The following is a 23,687-nucleotide window of genomic DNA, read 5'->3' on the forward strand; positions in this document are numbered from 1 at the left end:
TATCGTGTGACATCCCTGTAGCCTTAATAATGGCCTCAATTCAACTATGAAGAGGGCCCATCTGATTCTTCAAGTTTGGCACATACAGCTGAACCACTCATGGATTATCGAATCCTGTAGTGCTATCAGAGTTGTTGATTGCCCTGCTCTTGCAAAAAAATGGTTCAAATGGCTCTGAGCACTATGGGACTTAACTACTGTGGTCATCAGTCCCCTAGAACTTAGAACTACTTAAACCTAACTAACCTAAGGACATCACACACATCCATGCCCGAGGCAGGATTCGAACCTGCGACCGTAGCAGTCGCGCCTGCTCTTGCAAATAGTGCTGGACTTCCCTACATGATTAGGAATGGGGATTTAGCGGGCCTATGGAGGTGCGATTAGGATGTCTGAGTGTTCGCCAAACTAGCATAATATGCAGCCACCCCAGGGAGCGAAGCTATTGTCATCTCGGAAGACCTGGCACACTCATTATGAAGATGTAGAAAAAAGGGCACGAGCTGACCACCGAGAATACCGAAAGAAACATCGGTTTCTTCAGGTATGGCATTACACATAACGTGAATAACCAGGTGGAGTTATTGGCATGACGAAAGACCCCATAACATCACACAACCATCGCTGACCTGAAATAAAGACTCTACGCATTGCACTTTAAACGTTTCTTTGGCGCACCAATGCACGTGACGCATCATGTAATTTGAAAAGGAGCAACACCTCAAACTGTCGAATCGCACTACACTCCTGCCATCAGCTGCTGTCCAACTTCTGTGTTCGGCCCACTGTAAATGAGCAATTTTACGAGTCTTTGGGGCAGTGGTGTTGGCAAAGTAGCCGACTACAAGTAATTTTCACTAGGAAACTTGTTGAGATACATCTGCATTCGCCGACAGCAGCAGTTTCTCCCAGGCGACTTCTATCACTTTCAGTTATGATCTTTTTACGACCCATGTGGACACCTTGGACTGTCCGCGTTGATACGCCGGCAAATCAGGCAGCTTCTTTCACGGCGTGGTCGTGGGTACATCTAACTTGAGTATCTCTTTAGTCTTCTAGTCGCCTCTGCCCCTTGTGCAATCCTGTTGCTGCTAACTCCATACTGTCGACTCGCACATACCCACTACCTGACTGCCTGAATTACCTCAGCAGTCGAGTATCACGTGACCACCGTGCAGGTCTGTAGCGTTGTAAAGCCGCCAGAGCGCTCTTTTAATGGGTTTGACTGTACTATACCGTTTTCTAGCGCTCACAAAATAAAGTTTTTGCACCACCCCGGTTCCCAGAACTCCTGTATTAGGTATTGTGTCACAGACACAGCCCCTTTGACTGTTCAGAGATGTCACTAAATCCTCCCAAAGATGTGAACAACCATCGATGAGCAGCGTCTATTAGACAGAGGGGGCCCGTCACCCGACCAGTTCCAGTCATTCCACCAGGAAGGAGGTACACGGCTCCTGTTGTCTGTAGTTCAACCATGCCTAGACGGTCAATACCACGGTTCGATCACGTCCGCGTTGTTGCTTTGTACCAAGAAGGGCTCTCAACAAGGGAAGTGTCCAGGCGTCTCGGAGTGAACCAAAGCGATGCTGTTCGGACATGGAGGAGATACTGAGAGACATGAACTGCCGATGACATGCCACGCTCATACCGCCTAAGGGCTCCTACTGGACTGGATGACCTACCTACGGATTATGGCTCGGAGGGACCCTGACAGCAACGCCACCATGTTGAATAATGCTTTTAGTGCAGCTACAGGGCGTCGTGTTACGAGTCGAGCTGCACGGGAAAGTGCGTCGACGCACTGTGCGCTGCTCTCGATTCCGCCCGACCGCGCTTCGCTGCGCCGCTCATTATTGGCTCAGCAGCCGTCCGCCATGGAGGTGCCCATTGGTGATCCCGCAAACTGCGAGATTCGTTCCGTAATTCGGTTTTTTGCACGCAGAATGGACTCCACCCGCGGATATTCATCGCCAGTTGCCACAAGTGTATGGCAACAAGTGTTTGTCGCTTCAACACGACCGGAATGGTACAGGGAGTTTAGCGCCAGTCAGAAGGAGGTCCATGCACTTTTGACAAACTTTGGTTGGACTGCCATGCCCCACCCACCTTACAGTCCATACCTCGCGCCTAGTGATTATCACTTGTTCCCCAAGTTAAAGGAACGCAAGGGTGGCCAACGATTCCGCAGCGCCGACAAAGTCAAAGAAGGGGTGAAACAATTCCTCAACGGGTTAGCGGCGGACTTCTACAACATGGAGGTACAGAAATTGGATCACCGTCTACAAAAATGCATAGAAAAAGATGGCGATTATGTAGAAAAACATAGCTAACTTTCTTCTTTCCAACGATGTGAATTTATAGGAGAATAAACAATCTGAAACTTCCTGGCAGATTAAAACTGTGTACCCGACCGAGACTCGAACTCGGGACCTTTGCCTTTCGCGGGCAAGTGCTCTACCAACTTTTTTTTTTTTTTTTTTTTTTTTTTTTTTTTTTTTTTTTTTTTTTTTTAATAAACGGAGAGTACATATATATATACACAAAGCAAAAGTTCGTCAAGGTACCAGTTAAACATATACAAATGAGTGTTAGGTAAACAAATTATTAGAATAACATTAAATACAACAAAATGTAACACATCCTGTTTCTCCTTTTTGTTTTCTTTTTCTAATTATTGAACCAACTAAAAGTATATATAGACTAACTATGCAAGAGTTCTTCAAGGTACCATTGAAACACATACAAATGACTGTTAGTTAAACAAAAAAATATTAAAAAAGGAAAACATTAAATACAACAAAATATAACATGTTCTGTCTTCTTCCTTTTTTTTTTTTTTTTTTTTTTTTTTTTTTTTTTTTTTTTTTTTTGTAAGTTTGTTTGTGTTCTTGGTCGATGCATGAGAACGTGGATAAGGGTGTTGCATCATGTGACAGGTAGGCATGGTACACCCCAACTTTGAGGGGGGTCAAGGAAGACGCTGCGGAGAAAACCGGCAAAAGTTTGTCGGTAAGATGGTTTTCGGCTGAGGGTGCTATGCGCGGTCACAACTTTGTACCAGAAGTCAAGGGCAGTATGCGGACCACTCTGAAAGAGGTATTCTAAAGCCAGTCCTCGAAACCAGATTAGGGTATGGTGCTTAGCAAGAGGGTAATGAAATGTTTGGGGCAACAAAAGGAAATCCGGGGTTACCGTCGTCGGCGGGGCACGGAGGTAAAAGCCCACGATTCGTTGGATGAGGAGCCATACGTGTTGTTTCAGGGGGCACGTAAGACGGTGCTCGTCGGTGTCTTCCAGCTGACAGTCAGGGCAGAGTGGGGAGGTGGCCAGTCCTATGCGATAAAGTCGACTATTAGTCGGGAATTTTCCATAGACTAAAACATACCAGAGTGCAGACACAGACGACGGTAAAAAGGGTGCATGCACACACCCCCAAACCGTGCGCCAGTTAATATCAGGATGCTGTAGCACCATGGGGTCGCAAGGGTTGGACAGCATAAACAAACGATAATAATCTTTTGTACGGTGAGGACGGGTGACTGGAAGATCGGCCCGAACGTAGCTGAGTTCGAGGAAACAATTGGCGACGTAGTACAATAATGGAGAAATAGGTGCCACATTGATCGGTGGATCGAGAGAAGCTGGTCGGAGGATATCTAAGAGACTGCGTGTTAAGGACGGGACCGGCCCCTGCCAGTGCCGCAACAGAGTGTGGACAAAGAGTGCGGAAGATCGTGCCCGCACGTTGACGAGTCCGAGGCCACCTTTTGCAGGAGGCAGTGTTAGAGTGTTGTAGCGGACTTTGAAAAGTGCCCCTGCTGACACGAAATATCCAAAGGCTGATTGGATGCGGCGGCCAAGGAGTAACGGCATTGGGAGTATCTGGGCGACGTGTACCAGTTTAGGGGCGACATACATGTTGACATAGGACACACGTTGGAGTTGGTTTAAGTTACGGTGCACTTGACCGCGGACATGGTGCCGAATCGACTGCAAAAGCCGCCGGTAAGCCAGGGCCGCTGTGCGGTGTGTGGAGCTCGTAAATTCGATACCCAAGTAACGAAGGGTGGCACTGACTGGGAGTGGGGTCGGCACCATAGCCGGGAGGCCGCGCCCAATGTGCATCATAGTCGATTTACGGACATTAAGAATGCTACCAGAATGACGTCCATACTGGTGGATCCATTGGATGGCGTCATTGAGTTCCGTGGGGGAGCAGGTGAGAAAGAGGAGATCGTCCGCATAAGCCCTACAGTGAAAGGTGTAGTCGCGCAAAGTGAGGCCCTGCAGTCTAGAGGTAAGTCCAGTGATGAGGGGCTCAAGTGCAATGGCATATAGTAAGTTAGACATAGGGCATCCCTGACGCACAGAGCGGCGTATAGGGATCGGTCCTACAAGCCTCCCATTGACTTGTACCATCGAGACCGCGGGAAGTAGTAACCGGCGAATGGCATCCACAAAAAGCAATGGGAACCCCATACGTGTCGCCACCATGAGGAGGAATGGGTGTCGAACGCGATCAAAGGCACTCGTGAAATCGACGGATACCAGTGCTGCACGAAGGCGACAAACCGACGCCAGTGCAATGAGGTCACGGCATTCTCCTAGGGCTGTTTGTAAGGTGGCCCCACAACCACGTGCAGTCTGCTCAGGTGAAAGGACCGTAGGTAAGACGGTGCGTATGCGCGCTGCTAAGAGGCGTGCATAGATTTTATAGTCTGCATTCAGTAGTGTAAGGGGGCGATATGCAGAGACATGAGACCCTCCTTTCGGTTTAGGCACAGGTAGAAGAATGCCAGTGACGAATTCAGGTGGAATTGGGAAGGACGGAGTAAAGAGTTCCTGAATCATTTCCGTCCAGCGAGGAAGCATTAACGTGGTGAACGCCCGGTAAAACTCCACTGGGAGACCATCTGGTCCCGGTGCTTTGTTCTTGGCCCCTTTGTTGATCGCATCTACCACCTCTTCTGCGGTGATTGCAGACATCATGGACGTTGACTCCGCTACGGTGAGCGTCCGATCAGGGGAAGGACGGAGATCATCAGGAATGGGCGTCGCCATCGGTTCATCATCATAAAATTGGCGATAATGTTCAGCAAAGGCAGACACCACCGCCGCCTGTGTTGTGTGGTGAACACCATCGGAGGTCGTGATGTTGGGGACAAAAAGTCGACGTCGATGACTATGGTCGGATGCGGCATGGATTGTGGATGGGGCTTCGTCGTGGAGGAGGTCTTGTCGTCGGGAACGCACCACGACACCATGCAGTCGTGCACGTTGAAGAGAGAGGAGACGAGCTTTAGTACGCTGTCGTTCCCTATGGGTGTCAGGTGATGGAGGGAGCGCATCGAGCTCACGGAGGACGGCGTAGTGAAAATTTGTGGTGTCTCGATGCCATGCTGCTGCGTCCTTGCCACATTGTATGAAGGCCTTTCTGATCGCCGGTTTGGCACATTTGAGCCACCAATGGAACGTGGATGTGTACTGCGGAAGGCGTCTTTCGCAAGACGCCCATGTAGTGGCAATACGTTGTCGGCAGTGTGGATCGTTAAGGAGGGAGGTATTAAGCTTCCAGTAACCCCTGCCGCGCCACACTGACTGAGGTGGCAGAGCCAGGGAGCAAATGACGGCGCAGTGGTCCGAAAATGCAAGGGGCCATCGTTCAGCTTGGGCGACTTCATTGCGAAGTTGGGCAGAGACATAAAACCGGTCCAGTCTGCTCGCAGAATGTGCTGTATAATGGGTAAAACCGGGGGTATGGCCATGAATTTTCTCCCAAACGTCCACTAGATGAAAATCTTCGATTAAGGCGAGCAGCGCCGGGCATGGCGAATAACCAGGCACTTGGTCCTGCGGATGGAGGACACAGTTGAAATCGCCTCCCATGATAAGGCGATCATAGCGGCCAGAAAACAGGGGCGCCACGTCATGTCCGAAGAAAGTGGACCGCTGCCGACGGTTCGTGGAGCCAGACGGAGCGTAGATATTGATGACGCGCGTGTCGAAGATGGTAACAGCCATGCCTCTTCCACAGGGAAGGATTGTCGTGTCCGTGAGTGGGATTCCTTCGCGTATGTAGAAAGCCACTCCACGCCCTGATTGATCACATGTGGAAGTGTATGAGTCGTAGCCGTAGACTGGTGGTAGTGTGGCAACGCGTACTTCCTGAAGAAGGGCGACGTCGACGTCAGAGGCCCGAAGCATGTCACATAGGAGTTGCAACTTGGGTGCAGTGCCGATCATGTTGATGTTCAGTGTGGCAAACCGGTACGTTTGTTTCAGTGGTGGTGGACGCGCATCTACCATCACCAAGGGGAGGGCACCGACAGGAAGTCCCGTCCCATCAGCTGCAATGCCTCGCTTTTGATGTTAACAGGCAGCCTTGTCCGGCGGAGGCAACTCATCCGGAGGAGGGGGCGTATCTTCCTCAACGTCGTCGGCCCATGTTCCTGTGCCGTGGGTCTGTCCAATGTCCATGGGAATGGCGTCGTGGTTAGAGAGATCTGGAGTTGTCGGCGGGGAGACAGGCGTCTCAACCTGCGCACCGATCGTTACATTGTGCGGGGCGACCTCCATGGTGGTCTCGTCCTGCGAAACGTCTTGTTCATCTTGAAAGTTGTCCGCCGACCTCTGCGTCGAAATGTCGGCTGGCTGGGTGTCGTCTTCGTCGTCGCGGGTGGCGATGCTTTGAGAGCCCGTGGGTGAACGGCGACGGCGTTTGCGCCTACGTGGCGAGCGTTGTTTGCGAACGTGTTCCTCAGTGTCGGACGACGGCAAGGAGGAACGTCGACCTGGTTCGAAGGCGTCGGTGGGTACAACGAGATTGTCAAACAGGTGTTGTGAAGAAGTACTGTTCTCCTCAGCGTCCGGTGCGGGAGCCTGTTCGGCGGCAAGGTTGTCAGGTGGGACGTCCGCACCGTCCATAGGTGACTGGGACGGTGGGACGTGCCGATCGGAAGGACCGGGCGACGGACGGGATAAAACTGTAGACGTGGCAAGAGCCGCTGCGTAAGTGACCGGCAGGGCGGTCATCGTGGGTGTGACGGACGCTTCCGACAACGGGAGCTGCGCGACACGTCGTTGAATGCATTCAGACCGTAGGTGACCTTCTTTCCCGCAACCGGAACAGGTCCGAGGTTGGCCGTCGTACATTATAATGGCACGGCAGCCTCCGATACGTAGATAGGAAGGCACGTGTTTCTGCAACTCGATGCGGACCTGTCTAACACCGTTTAAAACGGGATAGGTTTGAAATTGTACCCATCGTTCGGCAACATGTTCCAGAACGTTGCCATAGGGACGGAGCGCCTCGATGACGACGTCTGCAGGTAGTTCGAACGGCAGTTCGAAGATCCGTATCGTCCGTATGCCGAGACCTGCGTGATCGACGGTAACGGGTCCGACGTTGCCGTCGGAATGACAGAAGCGCAGTCCACGTTTGGCCTCTTGAAGCACCTTGTCGCACGCCGCATCGTTGATCATTTTGACGTAGACGGTACTGCTAACTATGGACAAGTGGATACCAATTAGATCCGTTGGGGGTATCTTAACTTCATCGCGTATAAATCGTTCTACCTCCAGGGCCTTGGGTCGGGCGAAGTCGGAACAAAAGTTGAAACGTAGTGTCTTCTTCCGATAGTTGTGCGCCATGGTGGTCTAGAAGAGAAAACGGCACTTACAGCGGCTGAAGTAAACACAAACACACCGTGCGCGCCTCGCCCGCAGCGCTCTGGCGCGTGACCGCCTCGCAGCACTGCCGGCGGCAAACTACGCCAACTGAGCTACCGAAGCACGACTCACGCCCGGTACTCACAGCTTTACTTCTACCAGTATCTCGTCTCCTACCTGTCCTCTCGTCTGCAATCTGTTTGTGAAAATGGCGCGAACCATACTTCTGGATGAATCCTCGTATAAATCCATGTACTCAATGGACACGTTGAAGATACACGAATGCCGAATGCAAACCTCCCTGGCAACAAAGCATCATATGTTGAGGCAAACAGGTGCATAGGTAAGATGAGGTGGGTTGTACTTGGAAAGGCATTCAACTTAAGATTTCATTAATAACTCAAAAACGAAGGATTTTCGGACATATGTTTATATGATCTTTTTCTCTTGTTTTTTTAAAAGTATTTTTGAAACTACAGAATCACAGAGGCTGAGGCTTAACACAGGCAAGAAATGTACAGCCCTCTTAGATTGTTTGCAGATGTTTCTGTCATTCTCTGTCTACTAATGTCATCAGAAGATCGAAACCAATTGCAGAAGGACTTAGATACGGTATCTGAATGGTGAGAAAAGTGACAGTTGTCTTTGAATAAGGTGAGGTCATCCACAAGAATACGAAAAGAAATCCGTTACATTTCGATTACACGACAAATCTCACAAATTTTTAAGGCTGCCAGTTGGATTAAATGTCTAGGAATTGTAATTACCAACAACTTAAGTTGGAACGATCACGTAGATAACATTATGGGCACTTAGAAGATGCAATAGAGCTACTAAAGAGAGTACCTATAGGAATGCTTGTTCGTTCTCTGCTAGAATATTGTGATGTATAGGAACCTTACCTGATTGGCAGAGGACATCAAAAGAGTTAGAGACAGGCGTCTCCTTTTGTATTATCGTGAAATAGGGGGAGAATGTCACGGATATGATAAGCGAGTTGGGACGGCAATCATTAAAACAAAGACTCTTTTTGTTATGGCGAGATATTTACACGAAATTCCAGTCACCAACTTCCTCTTCTAAATGTGAAATATGTCACTGCCTCCATCCTACGTAGGCAGAATAAGAGAATTCAGAGCCTGTACATAAAGAGTTAAATGCTCATTTTTCCCAAAGCATTGTTAGGGTGTGGAACGGTAAATAAACTCTCTGAAGTTGGTTCGAAGAATCCTCTGCCAAGCACTTAAGAGAGAACTGCAGATTGGTCATGTAAATGTAGATGTAGGGGTACACTAGAATACCCCAACCAAATGACAAAGGCTGCTTTTGTTGCATGCGTTTTTGACAATAGATGTTTTTGAAGAACCATCGTATCTTTGAGCTGCAGTAAGTGAGAACCAAAGTTCATTCCTCCAAATCTCATCAATTAAAACCGTGATTTATCGGTGTAGCGACCGATGCACTGAAATAAAAAAATGAGAAAATTACGACTCTGGTTTTTGATATGAACTTTTCATTGGTACAGTATTGTTGCATCGTTTCGAAGAGCTTCACGTTCCTCATTTTCAGAGAAGTCTAATAGTGGCGTCGTGCAGTTGTATGGTTTTGACGAGCAGAAAAATCGTGGTAAACTTGTGACAACAAGACTTCATGACTCAACTGACAGCCTGAAAAGATTGCTTCAATTAATTCTCTGAGAAAATCTACATTCCTGAATGGCTGATTATCATGTATCAGCTGTTACGGCGTGAAGTTAGTGTTGGCACACCAGTCGGGAACGACGGAGAAGGCTTTGAGAAGAGGTCAGCCAATCGCAAAGTGACTAGCCTCCCTCCAGGATGACAACACGACAACAACGGCCCCTAGGTGAAGACGACATAAGCGCCACGCCAGACAGGTTGCAGCCCACTTCGATAGCAGCTTCAGCATTAGCAACTTCGGTGGCCGGCGTATCGTAGCCTCTTCACTAGTACTCTTACGTAGCTCAGTTAGAGATCAGCAGTCACTGCAAAGACTGTTTTGTATGTCGCCTTTTGCTTGTGACACATATGTGTAATATCAAAGTTTTTGTAATTACCTAGTCGTAATAAAACTCATTAATATGAGTTGTTTGATTATTTGTCTAGCGAAATGAGAGTGCAAGATTCCTAGGCACAACACCATCAACCATTGTCGGACCTGAAATGGTGACACCTCCACCACTTGCCAGACCAGACTGGTGAATAAAGCTACTACGCCAGTAGAGCACTTAAAAGTGAAGGGAATCATGACGTACCCTGGGCGTGCAGACGTTGATGAAGAGGCAGTCCTCGTCGCCACCGTATTTCCCTGTCAGCATGTCGATCTGGGGCGCGATGTTGCCATGTTTAGTGGCGTCTCGGACTCCGCTCCACCCAGCTGCTGGCTGTGGTGGCTGAAATAACAATAAATAACACACACATATAATATGATGTGGAGACGAAGCTGCAGCTGCAAGCAAGTTAACACACACACACACACACACACACACACACACACACATACACACACACACACAAATGGCTCTGAGCACTATGGGACTCAACTGCTGAGGTCATTAGTCCCCTAGAACTTAGAACTAGTTAAACCTAACTAACCTAAGGACATCACAAACATCCATGCCCGAGGCAGGATTCGAACCTGCGACCGTAGCGGTCTTGCGGTCCCAGACTGCAGCGCCTTTAACCGCACGGCCACTTCGGCCGGCCACACACACACACACACACACACACACACACACACACATACAGAGAGAGAGGGAGAGAGAGAGAGAGAGGAGAGTGAGGGATGGGGGCTGAGTTATACAGGGTATCCGTAAGAAAGCTCCTTCATTTTGAAATTCAATTAAAAAAATATTACACATAAACTGAAGAGCCAAAGAAACTGGTACACCTGCCTAATATCGTGTAGGGCCTCCACAAGCACGCAGAAGTGCCACAAAATGACGTGGCATGGACTCGACTAATGTCTTAATGTCTGAAGTAGTGCTGGAGGGAACTGGCACCATGAATCTTCCAGGGGTCCCATAAATCCGTAAGAGTAAGAGGGCGTGGAGATCTCTTCCGAACAGCACTTTGCAACACATCCCAAATATGCTCAATAATGTTCATGCCTGTGTGGAACTATTTAAACTCAAAAGAGTGTTCCTGGAGCCCCTATGTAGCTATTCTGGACGTGTGGGGCGTCGCATTGTCCTGCTGGAACTGCCCAAGCCCGTCAGAATGCACAATGGACACGAATGGATGCAGGTGATCAGGCAGGATGCCTACGTACCTGTCACCCATTAGAGTCGTGTCTGGACGTATCATATCACTTCAACTGCACACTCCCACAGCATTTCAGAGCCCCCACCAGCTTGAACAGTCCCCTGCTGACATGTAGGGTCCATCGATTCATGAGGTTGTCTCCATTTCCTTACACGTCCATCCACTCAATACAATTTGAAACGAGAGTCATCCGACCAGGCAACATGTTTCCAGTCATCAACAGTCCAATGTCGGTGTTGAGAGGCCCAGACGAAGCGTACAGCTTTGTGTCGTGCAGTCATCATGAGTGCACGAGTGGGCCTTCGTCTCCGAAAGCCAATATCGATGATCTTTCGTTGAATGGTTCGCACGCTGACACTTTCTGATGGCCCAGCATTGAAATCTGCAGCAATCTGCGGAAGGGTTGCACTTCTGTCACGTTGAACGAGTCTCTTCAGTCATTGTTGCCGTTCTTGCAGGATTTTTTTCCGGCCGCCGAATATCGGAGATTTGATGTTTTACTGGATTCCTGATATTCACGGTACACTCGTGAAATGGACGTATGGAAAAATTCCCACTTCATCGCTACCTCGGAGATGTTGTGTACTATCGTTCGTGCGCCGACTATAACACCACGTTCAAACTAATTTAAATCTTGAGAACTTGCCACTTTAGCAACAGTAACCAATCTAACAACTGCGTCAGATATATATCTTATGATCTTATATAGGCGTTGTCGACCGCAGCTCCGTATTCTGTTCAAAATGGTTCAAATAGCTCTGAGTACTATGGGACTTAACATCTATGGTCATCAGTCCCCTAGAACTTAGAACTACTTAAACCTAACTAACCTAAGGACATCACACAACACCCAGTCATCACGAGGCAGTACTCTGTCTGTTTACATATCTCTGTATTTGAATACGCATTCCTATAGCAGTTTCTCATCCGATTCAGTGTAGATACCAGCGTTTTGTGGCATTATGAAAAGCAGTTCAAAATTCTTTTTGTTTTGTTTCATTTGGTATATAATTGGCAGAAATGACCACATCTCGAGAGGGAGTCCAATGGGCAGTGTGGTATGTGGAAACGAAATCAGTCATTGCTGTCCAAAGAAATTTCCGATGTGAATTTTTTTTCTAATTCAAACAGAGCCACTAGACGGTAAGACTATCAAGGCTTTGTGTGACAAGTTAGTAGCCACCGGGAGTGTAAACAGTCAGTGTGCAGGTGAAGTATACAGATACTAATTTCCTGAAAGTGCATTAACAATATGTGGAATACAGATATGAGTTACTTACGCAAGAAACACATACGGAAGGAACCTACGTGAATCTCTGCATACTGTTGTACACCGTCAGAGGGAAGATTGATTCTTAGTGATCGTGTACAGCACTCATAGCGCTCATGCGGGAAAGGACACTTACTTCACCTTTTCAGTTTGCCTACAGACTATACCTCCACAGCATTTTCTAGATCTACATCTACATCTACATGGATACTCCGCAAATCATATTTAAGTCCCTTGCAGATGGCTCATCGAACCACCTTCACAATTCTCTATTATTCCAATCTCCTACAGCGCGCTGAGAGACAAAACGTGCTGCCCTTCTTGGAACATTTTCGTTGTACTTCCAGTCCTATCTCACAACGCACAACACTATTATAAAAGACGGCGGACAAGCGTAGTGTAGGCAGTCTACCAAGTAGATCTGTTACATTTTCTAGGTGTCCTGCCAATAAGACGCAGTCTTTGGTTAGCCTTCCCCACAACATTTTCTTCCAATTTATGTTGGTCGTGGAAATGGAAACGAGCGTAGGGTATTGTGGGCCGGGAGTCCCCATTATGGGAAGTTCGGCGGCCGAGGACAAGTACTTAATTTCATTCGACGCCACATTTGGCGACTTGGAGATGGGGATGAAATGATGATGAGGACAACACAACACCCGGGCTCTGAGCGGATAAAATCTCATGCCCCAGCCGGGGATCGAACCCCGGCGCCTTGGCGTGGTAGTTGAATTAAAGACCTTTAGATTTGACTGATTTATCGTGTAGCCGAAGTTTAACGGATTCCTTTTAGCAATCATGTGGATGACCTCAAACATTTCGTTATGTAGGGTCCGTCCACTTCTCTTATGGGAGTAGACAAAATAAGTTCACTGAGCTGTTTTATATATATTTTCAGTTTATTAAATCAGTTCTTATTCGTAGCTTTTACGTTTTTATATAAAAATCTTTCAACAGCTGAGCTGTCAACTGTCTACCACACTTAAGAGCCTGTGCCAAGTGTAACCTACTCGAAAATTTTTTGACAGTGTCGATTTCATTGTCTCCAGTATCATAACCAGGAATAGAGTTCAGAGGATGCGATATAACAAATGCATCAACTCACCCTCATCTCTTGCAACATCTGAAGAGGCCCAGAGGCTTAAATTGCCTCTGTCTGTAGCAGAAGTAGGCCACTTAGATGTTGTGGAACTGCAGATATTTCAACATCAGCCAAGCAACGCATTACAGCTGAATACTTTTCTAGACTACAACGTGATCAGTTCTGTTCCATCATACATATGGGCACCCACCTTGCAAGAAATACTGTGGGTGTGCAGTAAATGGCGCAACACAGTGCAGACCACTCTACAAGTAGCAGAAATTCCTAAATGAAAGAGATTTTTGCAGTATACCAGTAATTTAGTGAATCGCGAAAGAAGTGCTGTAACTTTGTGGTCACTCAACAGTTCACCACCAAGTGACTGCAAAATGGTGACACGGCTTTACAATACAATACTACATAGACCAGCGACAACATCACACTTGCAAATTAAACACCATTCAGCACTTATTTACAGGAGTGTATTTTACATAAAAGCTCATTTAACAACACCGAATAAGGACTGACGTAAAAAGCGAAACTAACTCTAACGCATAAACACGATCTCAACAAAATTATTTTGTTTACTCACATAAGAGGACTAACAGGTAATGCTGGAGATGTAAGTGAGAGTACTCTTGTTGTGGAAGTTGTCTTTTCCTAAAGAATGCTGCAACTGCTATACACAGTATGAAGAATCAGTTTATTTGCAGACATTGACGTAGCTTCTATCCATATGCATTTCATGCATTAGTATTATTAGGAACTCTTATTCGCACTCCATCTACAGACCCTTAACTCGTGTCAAACGTCTGTGAGACGGCTGTCGAACTTGCTGGTGGACATTTCGTCCCCTTTCGGAGTCGTTTCACCCCTTCCCACGGTGTTGATTTCAGTTTGAGTGCTGGCTTCTTACTACGAACATCTGGTTCTGTTCGCACAACTTAGCCTTCAGTAAATCCACAATAACGTCGCCACGACGTCTGGCAGATGTATGATACCAGGTGTGTGGTTGTTTGTCGTCAAACTTACCAACCATTCGCATTCATGGCGATATTTATGGTGTAATATATTATCCTTGTTGTGGTGTCACCGTCAGACACCACACTTGGTAGGTGGTAGCTTTAAATCGGCCGCGGTCCATTAGTACATGTCGGACCCGCGTGTCGCCACTGTCAGTGATCGCAGACCGAGCGCCACCACACGGCAGGTCTCGAGAGACTTACTAGCACTCGCCCCAGTTGTACGGACGACGTAGCTAGCGATGCACACTGACGAAGCCTCGCTCATTTGCAGAGCCGATAGTTAGAATAGCCTTCAGCTAAGTCAATGGCTACGACCCAGCAAGGCGCCATTAGCATTACATAGCTTGTATCTAAAGAGTCTCACTTGTATCTTCAAGAGCGATGTACCACAAGGATGGATTAGTTAAGTATTCCAGGAGCTACGTACTTTTCTTTATAGCAATCATTACGTATCCTGTTTCAGACCTATCTACTAGTCTGCGTGAGTTAACGCGTGCCTTTCGGCTACTTCCAAGTGGCGTGGTTGTCTTACTACGCCACAACACTTGTTACTGACAGCGTCTCGCAAATAATTTACACAGTATGGAACGTGTATCAGGTCAAGCACACTATTCAAAGCAGCCTGAGCACCCGTTATTCTCAACGGGCTAATGTGTGCTTTCAATATGGCCATACACGAAGCACAATAGGCCACACTAGCTAGCTTGACGTTTGCGTTTAAACCTGATTCACTGCTCACCAACTTGTGGTCACTTATAATTTGCTTCCGGAGAGTGAGCGTGCTGCACATACCTCGGGTAACTGGAAGTACGCCCATAATAACTCGTGCATAACCCGTCAGAAAATGGAAAAACCTTGGAATGCTGGAAGTCGGCCAGTCTCTCCGAAACCAGAGGGTCAGCTCTGGGTGGAATGGTTTGGCGCGACAAGTTACGGATCACATAAAAATTATGGTTTGTTGCGCCTGCCGAATTTTGTGTTTTTTCATCCGGTCACATGGTTGGTGAGGAGCCCCCAAAATGAAAGGTTTTTAGACCGCGCATTTCCGAAGTTAAGCCTTACGTGAAATTGGAGATACCGAAATGAGAATGTGCCCTTATGTTGATTGCTCTAGTGTTATAAATTGCACGATTGTGATTTCTGCTGTGTGTGGTAGCTGGATGATGTAGGTTTATCCCATGTATTCTGGTCATGATGTCCTTTTTTTTTAAAATAGTACCTTGTCACCCGAAGAGTAATGTTTGGCCGGCCGATGTGACCGAGCGGTTCTAGGCGCTTCAGTCTGGAACCGCGCGACCGCTACGGTCGCAGGTTTGAATCCTCCCTCGGGCATGGATGTGTGTGATGTCCTTAGGTTAGTTAGGTGTAAGTAGCTCTAAGTCCTAGGGGACTGATGACCACATGACTACAGATGTTAAGTCCCATAGTGCTCAGAGCCATTTGAACCATTTTGAGTAATATTTGGAATCATTTCGTTGTTAATTCATATTGTGAACTGAGAACATACCTCCACAGCATTTTCTAGATCTACATCTACATCTACATGGATACTCCGCAAATCATATTTAAGTCCCTTGCAGATGGTTCATAGAACCACCTTCACAATTCTCTATTATTCCAATCTCCTACAGCGCGCTGAGAGACAAAACGTGCTGCCCTTCTTGGAACATTTTCGTTGTACTTCATCAGTCCTATCTCACAACGCACACGCTATTATAAAAGACGGCGGACAGGGGGGTACCCGTGGCCTACGGGTAGCGTCTTTGATTCATAATCAAAAAGTCTTCGGTCCCAGGTTCGATCCCCGCCACTGCCTAAATTTTGATAAATAACCAGCATTGGCGGCCGAAGACTTCCGGCATAAGAAGTCAGCCTCATTCTGCCAACGGCCTTCTCAAAGAGGGCGGAGGAGCGGATAGAGGTTCAGGGCACTCTCTTGTCCTAGGGGTGGGAAATTGCCCCTAAAGGCGGAAGAATCAGCAATGATCAACGACATGAGGATGCAGAAAGCAATGGAAACCACAGCATTAAAGACACGTAACGTGTATCCACAGGACATGTGGCCTGTAATTGAAGAAGTGTCATGATGATCTCTCCATTGGCATAAGATTCCGGAATAGTCCACCATTTGGATCTCCGGGAGGGGACTGCCAGGGGGGAGGTTACCATGAGAAAAAGATTGAATAATCAACGAAAGGATGTTCTACGAGTCGGTGCATGGAATGTCAGAAGCTTGAACGTGGTAGGGAAACTAGAAAATCTGAAAAGGGAAATGCAAAGGCTCAATCTAGATATAGTAGGGGTCAGTGAAGTGAAGTGGAAGGAAGACAAGGATTTCTGGTCAGATGAGTATCGGGTAATATCAACAGCAGCAGAAAATGGTATAACAGGTGTAGGATTCGTATGAATAGGAAGGTAGGGCAGAGAGTGTGTTACTGTGAACAGTTCAGTGACCAGGTTGTTCTAATCAGAATCGACAGCAGACCAACACCGACAACGATAGTTCAGCTATACATGCCGACGTCGCAAGCTGAAGATGAACAGATAGAGAAAGTGTATGAGGATATTGAAAGGGTAATGCAGTATGTAAAGGGGGACGAAAATCCAATAGTCATGGGCGACTGGAATGCAGTTGTAGGGGAAGGAGTAGAAGAAAAGGTTACAGGAGAATATGGGCTTGGGACAAGGAATGAAAGAGGAGAAAGACTAATTGAGTTCTGTAACAAGTTTCAGCTAGTAATAGCGAATACCCTGTACAAGAATCACAAGAGGAGGAGGTATACTTGGAAAAGGCCGGGAGATACGGGAAGATTTCAATTAGATTACATCATGGTCAGCCAGAGATTCCGAATTCAGATACTGGATTGTAAGGCGTACCCAAGAGCAGATATAGACTCAGATCACAATACAGTAGTGATGAAGAGTAGGCTGAAGTTCAAGACATTAGTCAGGAAGAATCAATACGCAAAGAAGTGGGATACGGAAGTACTAAAGAATGACGAGATACGTTTGAAGTTCTCTAACGCTATAGATACAGCAATAAGAAATAGCGCAGTAGACAGTACAGTTGAAGAGGAATGGACATCTCTAAAAAGGGCCATCACAGAAGTTGGGAAGGAAAACATAGGTACAAAGAAGGTAGCTGCGAAGAAACTATGGGTAACAGAAGAAATACTTCAGTTGATTGATGAAAGGAGGAAGTACAAAAATGTTCCGGGAAAATCAGGAATACAGAAATACAAGTCGCTGAGGAATGAAATAAATAGGAAGTGCAGGGAAGCTAAGACGAAATGGCTGCAGGAAAAATGTGAAGACATCGAAAAAGATATGATTGTCGGAAGGACAAACTCAGCATACAGGAAAGTCAAAACAACCTTTGGTGACATTAAAAGCAACGGTGGTAACATTAAGAGTGCAACGGGAATTCTACTGTTAAATGCAGAGGAGAGAGCAGATAGGTGGAAAGAATACATTGAAAGCCACTATGACGGTGAAGATTTGTCTGATGTGATAGAAGAAGAAACAGAAGTCGATTTAGAAGAGATAGGGGATCCAATATTAGAATCGGAATTTAAAAGAGCTTTGGAGGACTTACGGTCAAATAAGGTATAAGGGATAGATAACATTCCATCAGAATTTCTAAAATCACTGGGGGAAGTGGCAACAAAACGACAATTCACGTTGGTGTGTAGAATATATGAGTCTGGCGATATACCATCTGACTTTCGGAAAAGCATCATCCACACAATTCCGAAGACGGCAAGAGCTGACAAGTGCGAGAATTATCGCACAATCAGCTTAACAGCTCATGCATCGAAGCTGCTTACAAGAATAATATACAGAAGAATGGAAAAGAAAATTGAGAATGCGCTAGGTGACGATCAGTTTGGCTTTAGGAAAAGTAAAGGGACGAGAGAGGCAATTCTGACGTTACGGCTAATAATGGAAGCAAGGCTAAAGAAAAATCAAGACACTTTCATAGGATTTGTCGACCTGGAAAAAGCGTTCGACAATATAAAATGGTGCAAGCTGTTCGAGATTCTGAAAAAGGTAGGAGTAAGCTATAGGGAGAGACGGGTCATATACAATATGTACAACAACCAAGAGGGAATAATAAGAGTGGACGATCAAGAACGAAGTGCTCGTGTTAAGAAGGGTGTAAGACAAGGCTGTAGCCTTTCGCCCCTACTCTTCACTCTGTACATCGAGGAAGCAATGATGGAAATAAAAGAAAGGTTCAGGAGTGGAATTAAAATTAAAAAAAAAACGTTCAAATGGCTCTGAGCACTATGGGACTCAACTGCTATGGTCATAAGTCCCCTAGAACTTAGAACTACTTAAACCTGACTAACCTAAGGACATCACACACATCCATGCCCGAGGCAGGATTCGAACCTGCGACTGTAGCGGTCGTGCGGTTCCAGACTGTAGCGCCTTAAAATACAAGGTGAAAGGATATCAACGATACGATTCGCTGATGACATTGCTATCCTGAGTGAAAGTGAAGAAGAATTAAATGATCTGCTGAACGGAATGAACAGTCAAATGAGTACACAGTATGGTTTGAGAGTAAATCGGAGAAAGACGAAGGTAATAAGAAGTAGTAGAAATGAGAACAGCGAGAAACTTAATATCAGGATTGATGGTCACCAAGTCAATGAAGTTAAGGAATTCTGCTACCTAGACAGTAAAATAACCAATGACGAACGGAGCAAGGAGGACATCAAAAGTAGACTCGCTATGGCAAAAAAGGCATTTCTGGCCAAGAGAAGTCTACTAATATCAAATACCGGCCTTCATTTGAGGAAGAAATTTCTGAGGATGTACGTCTGGAGTACAGCATTGTATGGTAGTGAAACATGGACTGTGGGAAAACCGGAACAGAAGAGAATCGAAGCACTTGAAATGTGGTGCTATACACGAATGTTGAAAATTAGGTGGACTGATAAGGTAAGGAATGAGGAGGTTCTACGCAGAATCGGAGAGGAAAGTAATATGTGGAAAACACTGATAAGGAGAAGGGACAGGATGATAGGACATCTGCTAAGACATGAGGGAATGACTTCCATGGTAATAGAGAGAGCTGTAGAGGGGAAAAACTGTAGAGGAAGACAGAGATTGGAATACGTCAAGCAAATAATTGAGGACGTAGGTTGCAAGTGCTACTCTGAGATGAAGAGGTTAGCACAGGAAAGGAATTCGTGGCGGGCCGCATCAAACCAGTCAGTAGACTGATGACCTAAAAAAAAGGAGCTGAGAAATTATTGTTGAAGTGAAAGTGAGTTTCCAGCCACGGTCCACTCCCTGTCGTCTTGAGTGTGACACGGGAGGATGTGCCGAAATTTAGCTTCTTACCGGGCAGGTCGGTGGAGTGTCCTTCTACATTCAGCCGTCGACCTGGACGTATCGATTATTCGACTCGCTCTCCATGTAAGACGCCACTCCCTATACCCCTGCAGAGCTGCCTCCGTATCGGTAACAATGGCGGTTACCATCATACATTAATGCTATTTGTCTACTACTCGGCGCCGATGCTTAATAAAGCTTTTATGTTGGTGTCTGTATTTGCTGGACGGCACTGGATGGTTTGGCTGATGGTTTCATCTGTCCCTTGTAGCTGATTAGGCCGGTATTACACTATCATATTTCTTTGTCAAAGTTGATATGTCAAATATTTATGTCAAAGAAATTTGGTGGTGTAATAGGGAACTTCGTCAAATCTCGCCTGTCGTCAAATAAATATAATCAAATCTAGGCCCTCGCTGTAGATTTGATCATAAGTCACTTCTCTTCTGCTCACTCCAATGTGAAATGTTACCACTTGGAGCACTAGCATCGCTGCAGCGTTCTGTCACCAGTAGCGTGTTTGTAAACATGGCTGCTAAGTTTAACTCGTGTGTGCTGTCAACTACAAAATTAATAGAAATGTATGTAGGTGATGAGGCGCTTTACTGCGTGAGGCATCCTGAGTACAAAAACAGATTAAGAAGGCTGGAGAGATACACAAAAATTGTGGAGGTCATTAGCCGTGAGATACACGGCCCAGGTGCACGGGTGACGACATAAAAAAGAAAATTAATGGACTCCACTCAAGCTACTCTCACGAGAAAGCAAAAGTACGTATCGACATATTTCATTTTATGTATATATTCCGACCCTTCCAGTCTTCTTAATATATTTCTGTACTCCTGATGCCTCACATTGTAAAGCGCCTCATCAGCTTCATACCCTTCTATTAATTTTGTAGTTGTTGGGCGAAAAATGTAATTATTACTTTAATCTACAATAAAAATAGTTCTTCATGCACATCAAGTGTATTGAACACTTATTTATTTTCAGATATTTGTCCTTTAGTGCTTTATGGGGGAAAGAAATACAGTAGAAGAAGATTGGGTAGCTTTGAGAGAGTGAAGTCAGCAGAGGATCAAGTAGGTAAAAAGACGAGGGCTAACAGAAATCCTTGGGTAACAGAAGAGATACTGAATTTAATTGATGAAAGTAGAAAACACAAAGATGCAGTAAATGATGTAAGCAAAAAGGAATACAAACGTCTCAAAAATGGAATCGACAGGAAGTGCAAAATGGATAAGCAGGGACGGCTAGAGAACAAATGTAAGGGTAAGATAGATACTGCCTACAGGAAAATTAAAGAGACCTTTGGAGAAAAGAGAAACACTTGCATGAATATCAAGGGCTCAGATGGAAACCCAGATCTAAGCGAAGAAGGGAAAGCAGAAAGATGGAAGGAGTATATGGATGGTATATACAACGGCGGTGTTCTTGAGGACAGTATTATGGAAATCGAAGAGGATGCAGATGAAGATGAAATGGGAGATATGATACAGCGTGAAGAGTTTGACAGAGCACTGAAAGACATAAGTCGAAACAAGGCCCTGGGAGTAGACAACATTCCGTTAGAACTACCGACAGCCTTGGGAGAGCCAATCCTGACAAAACTCTACCATCTAGTGAGCAAGATGTAGGAGACAGGCGAAATACCCTCAGACTTCAAGAAGAATATAATAACTCCAATCCCAAAGAAAGCAGGTGTTGACAAATGTGAAAATTACCGAACTATCAGTTTAATAAGCCACGGCTGCAAAATACTAACACTAATTCTTTACAGACGAATGGAAAAACTAGTAGAAGCCGACCTCGGAGAAGATCAGTTTGTATTCCGTAGAAATGGTGGAACACGTGAGGCAATTCTGACCCTACGACTTATCTTAGAAAATAGATTAAGGAAAGGCAAACCTACGTTTCTATCAATTGTAGACTCATAGAAACCTTTTGACAATGTTGACTGGAATACTCTCTTTCAAATTCTGAAGGTGGCAGGGGTAAAATACAGGGAGCGAAAGGCTATTTACAATTTGTACAGAAACCAGATGGCAGTTATAAGGGTCGAGGAGCATGAAAGGGAAGCAGTGGTTGGGAAGGGAGTTAGACACGGTTGTAGCCTCTCCCCGATGCTATTCAACCTGTATATTGAGCAGGCAGTAAAGAAAACAAAAGAAAAGTTCGGAGTAGGATTTAAAACCCATGGAGTAGAAATAAAAACTTTGAGGTTCGCCCATGAAATTGTTATTCTGTCAGAAACAGTAAAGGACCTGGAAGAGCAGCTGAACGGAATGGACAGTGTCTTGAAAGGAGGATATAACATGAACATCAACAAAAGCAAAACGAGGATAATGGAATGTAGTCGAATTAAATCGGGTGATGCTGAGGGAATTAGATTAGGAAATGAGACACTTAAAGTAGTAAATGAGTTTTGCTATTTGGGGAGCAAAATAACTGATGATGGTCGAAGTAGAGAGGATATAAAATGTAGACTGGCAATGGCAAGGAAACCGTTTCTGAAGAAGAGAAATTTGTTAGCATCGAGTATAGATTTAAGTGTTAGGAAGACGATAAATAGTTCAGACAAGAAGAGAATAGAAGCTTTCAAAATGTGGTGCTACAGAAGAATGCTGAAGATTAGATGTGTAGATCACATAAGTAATGAGGACGTATTGAACAGAATTGGGGAGGAGTTTGTGGCATAACTTGACTAGAAGAAGGGAACGGTTTGTAGGACATGTTCTGAGGCATCAAGGGATCACCGATTTAGTATTGGAGGGCAGCGTGGAGGGTAAAAATCGCAGAGGGAGACCAAGAGATGAATACACTAAACAGATTCAGATGTAGGTTGCAGTAGGTACTGGGAGATGAAGAACCCTGCACAGGATAGAGTAGCATGGAGGGCTGCATCAAACCAGTCTCTGCATTGAAGACCACAACAACAACAAGAACAGTGCTTTACATGTTTCAGGTATTATTTTAGTTAATGTGCACCGTGGTATTCGAGTCCTGTACTGTAAGCTAGAGTAACTGTCTCATGTAGCGAGAAACCGTAGTGTCACTGTGAGCGTGTCTTCTGCAGATATAGCACTTCTTAAGTGAGTATTGTGCTTTGTGATATGACGAGACGCTTCACTGAGCAAATACGGAAAAGTATGCTCATCCATTCTCAAGTAATTTATGTACGACTTCCCGTCCTCCATTAGGAGCTCATGTAACAAATTTTGTTGAATGTTTTTATCGTCTCGTCATAAAGCCCACGGCTTCACCCGGGTGCGTTTCTTTTTTTTCCCACTTCTCTTCCAAATGCGCACACAGTGCAATTGTGGTACATGCAACTGCTCCGCATAACAAGTTATTGGTGTCACCCATCTTGAACTTCGACGAAAATATGATGACCACGTCAAATATCATTGTCAAACAAATTTGACGAATATTTGATCATATATTTGTCAGAGAAATATGATAGTGCAATACTGGCCTTACTGTTTATAAACGTCAATGCTGACTGAGTTGTAGGTGCCTGAAGTTATTGGGGAGTAATCCGTTTGAAAACTGGGAATAAAGCTGAATTGTAGTATTCAGGCAAGTAGCTGCGTTGCTAGCAGAACGAGTTGTTCCAGACATGTGTAGAAGCATGTTGTTCGCTAGCTCAGTGCATGGAAATATGCAGTTCACTTAAACTATTTCATAATTAAAAGGACGTATCCTCTAAAATCGTTTATACTGTGCTGTTACCTTGGATAACCAACTCAGACTCATAAACCGCAATTACGTAGACTCATTTTCAGAAAAAAAACATAACACCTTGAAGAACTAGAGTTAGGACGTTCATATTCACAGGACATATACATTAGTATGTTCTGTAGAAATGCTTAGCATTCGAAGCATGTCGGCCCGCGGGTTCAAAGTCAACACTGATATCACGGCGCAACAACACCCACCGGTGAAATGTGTCTGAGGCTCTCGTTGTCTTTATGAACCGTAGGTGATGGATCCGTGTGAGTTGAGCAGACGTG

At 45.7% G+C, this 23,687-nt stretch overlaps 1 protein-coding gene across 1 annotated transcript in view; it reads right to left on the reverse strand.

Moving 5' to 3' along the window:
• LOC126210120 (esterase FE4-like) overlaps positions 1–23,687 on the reverse strand; it is a 191,939-nt gene that overhangs the window by 145,521 nt on the left and 22,731 nt on the right. The window contains exon 2 of the mRNA XM_049939263.1: positions 9,947–10,084. Coding sequence (XP_049795220.1) covers positions 9,947–10,084 — 138 coding nt within the window. The remainder of the gene's footprint in view (positions 1–9,946; positions 10,085–23,687) is intronic.

The sequence above is a fragment of the Schistocerca nitens genome, chromosome 10 (genome assembly GCF_023898315.1).
Source record: "Schistocerca nitens isolate TAMUIC-IGC-003100 chromosome 10, iqSchNite1.1, whole genome shotgun sequence".
NCBI classification, from domain to species: Eukaryota; Metazoa; Arthropoda; class Insecta; order Orthoptera; family Acrididae; genus Schistocerca; species Schistocerca nitens.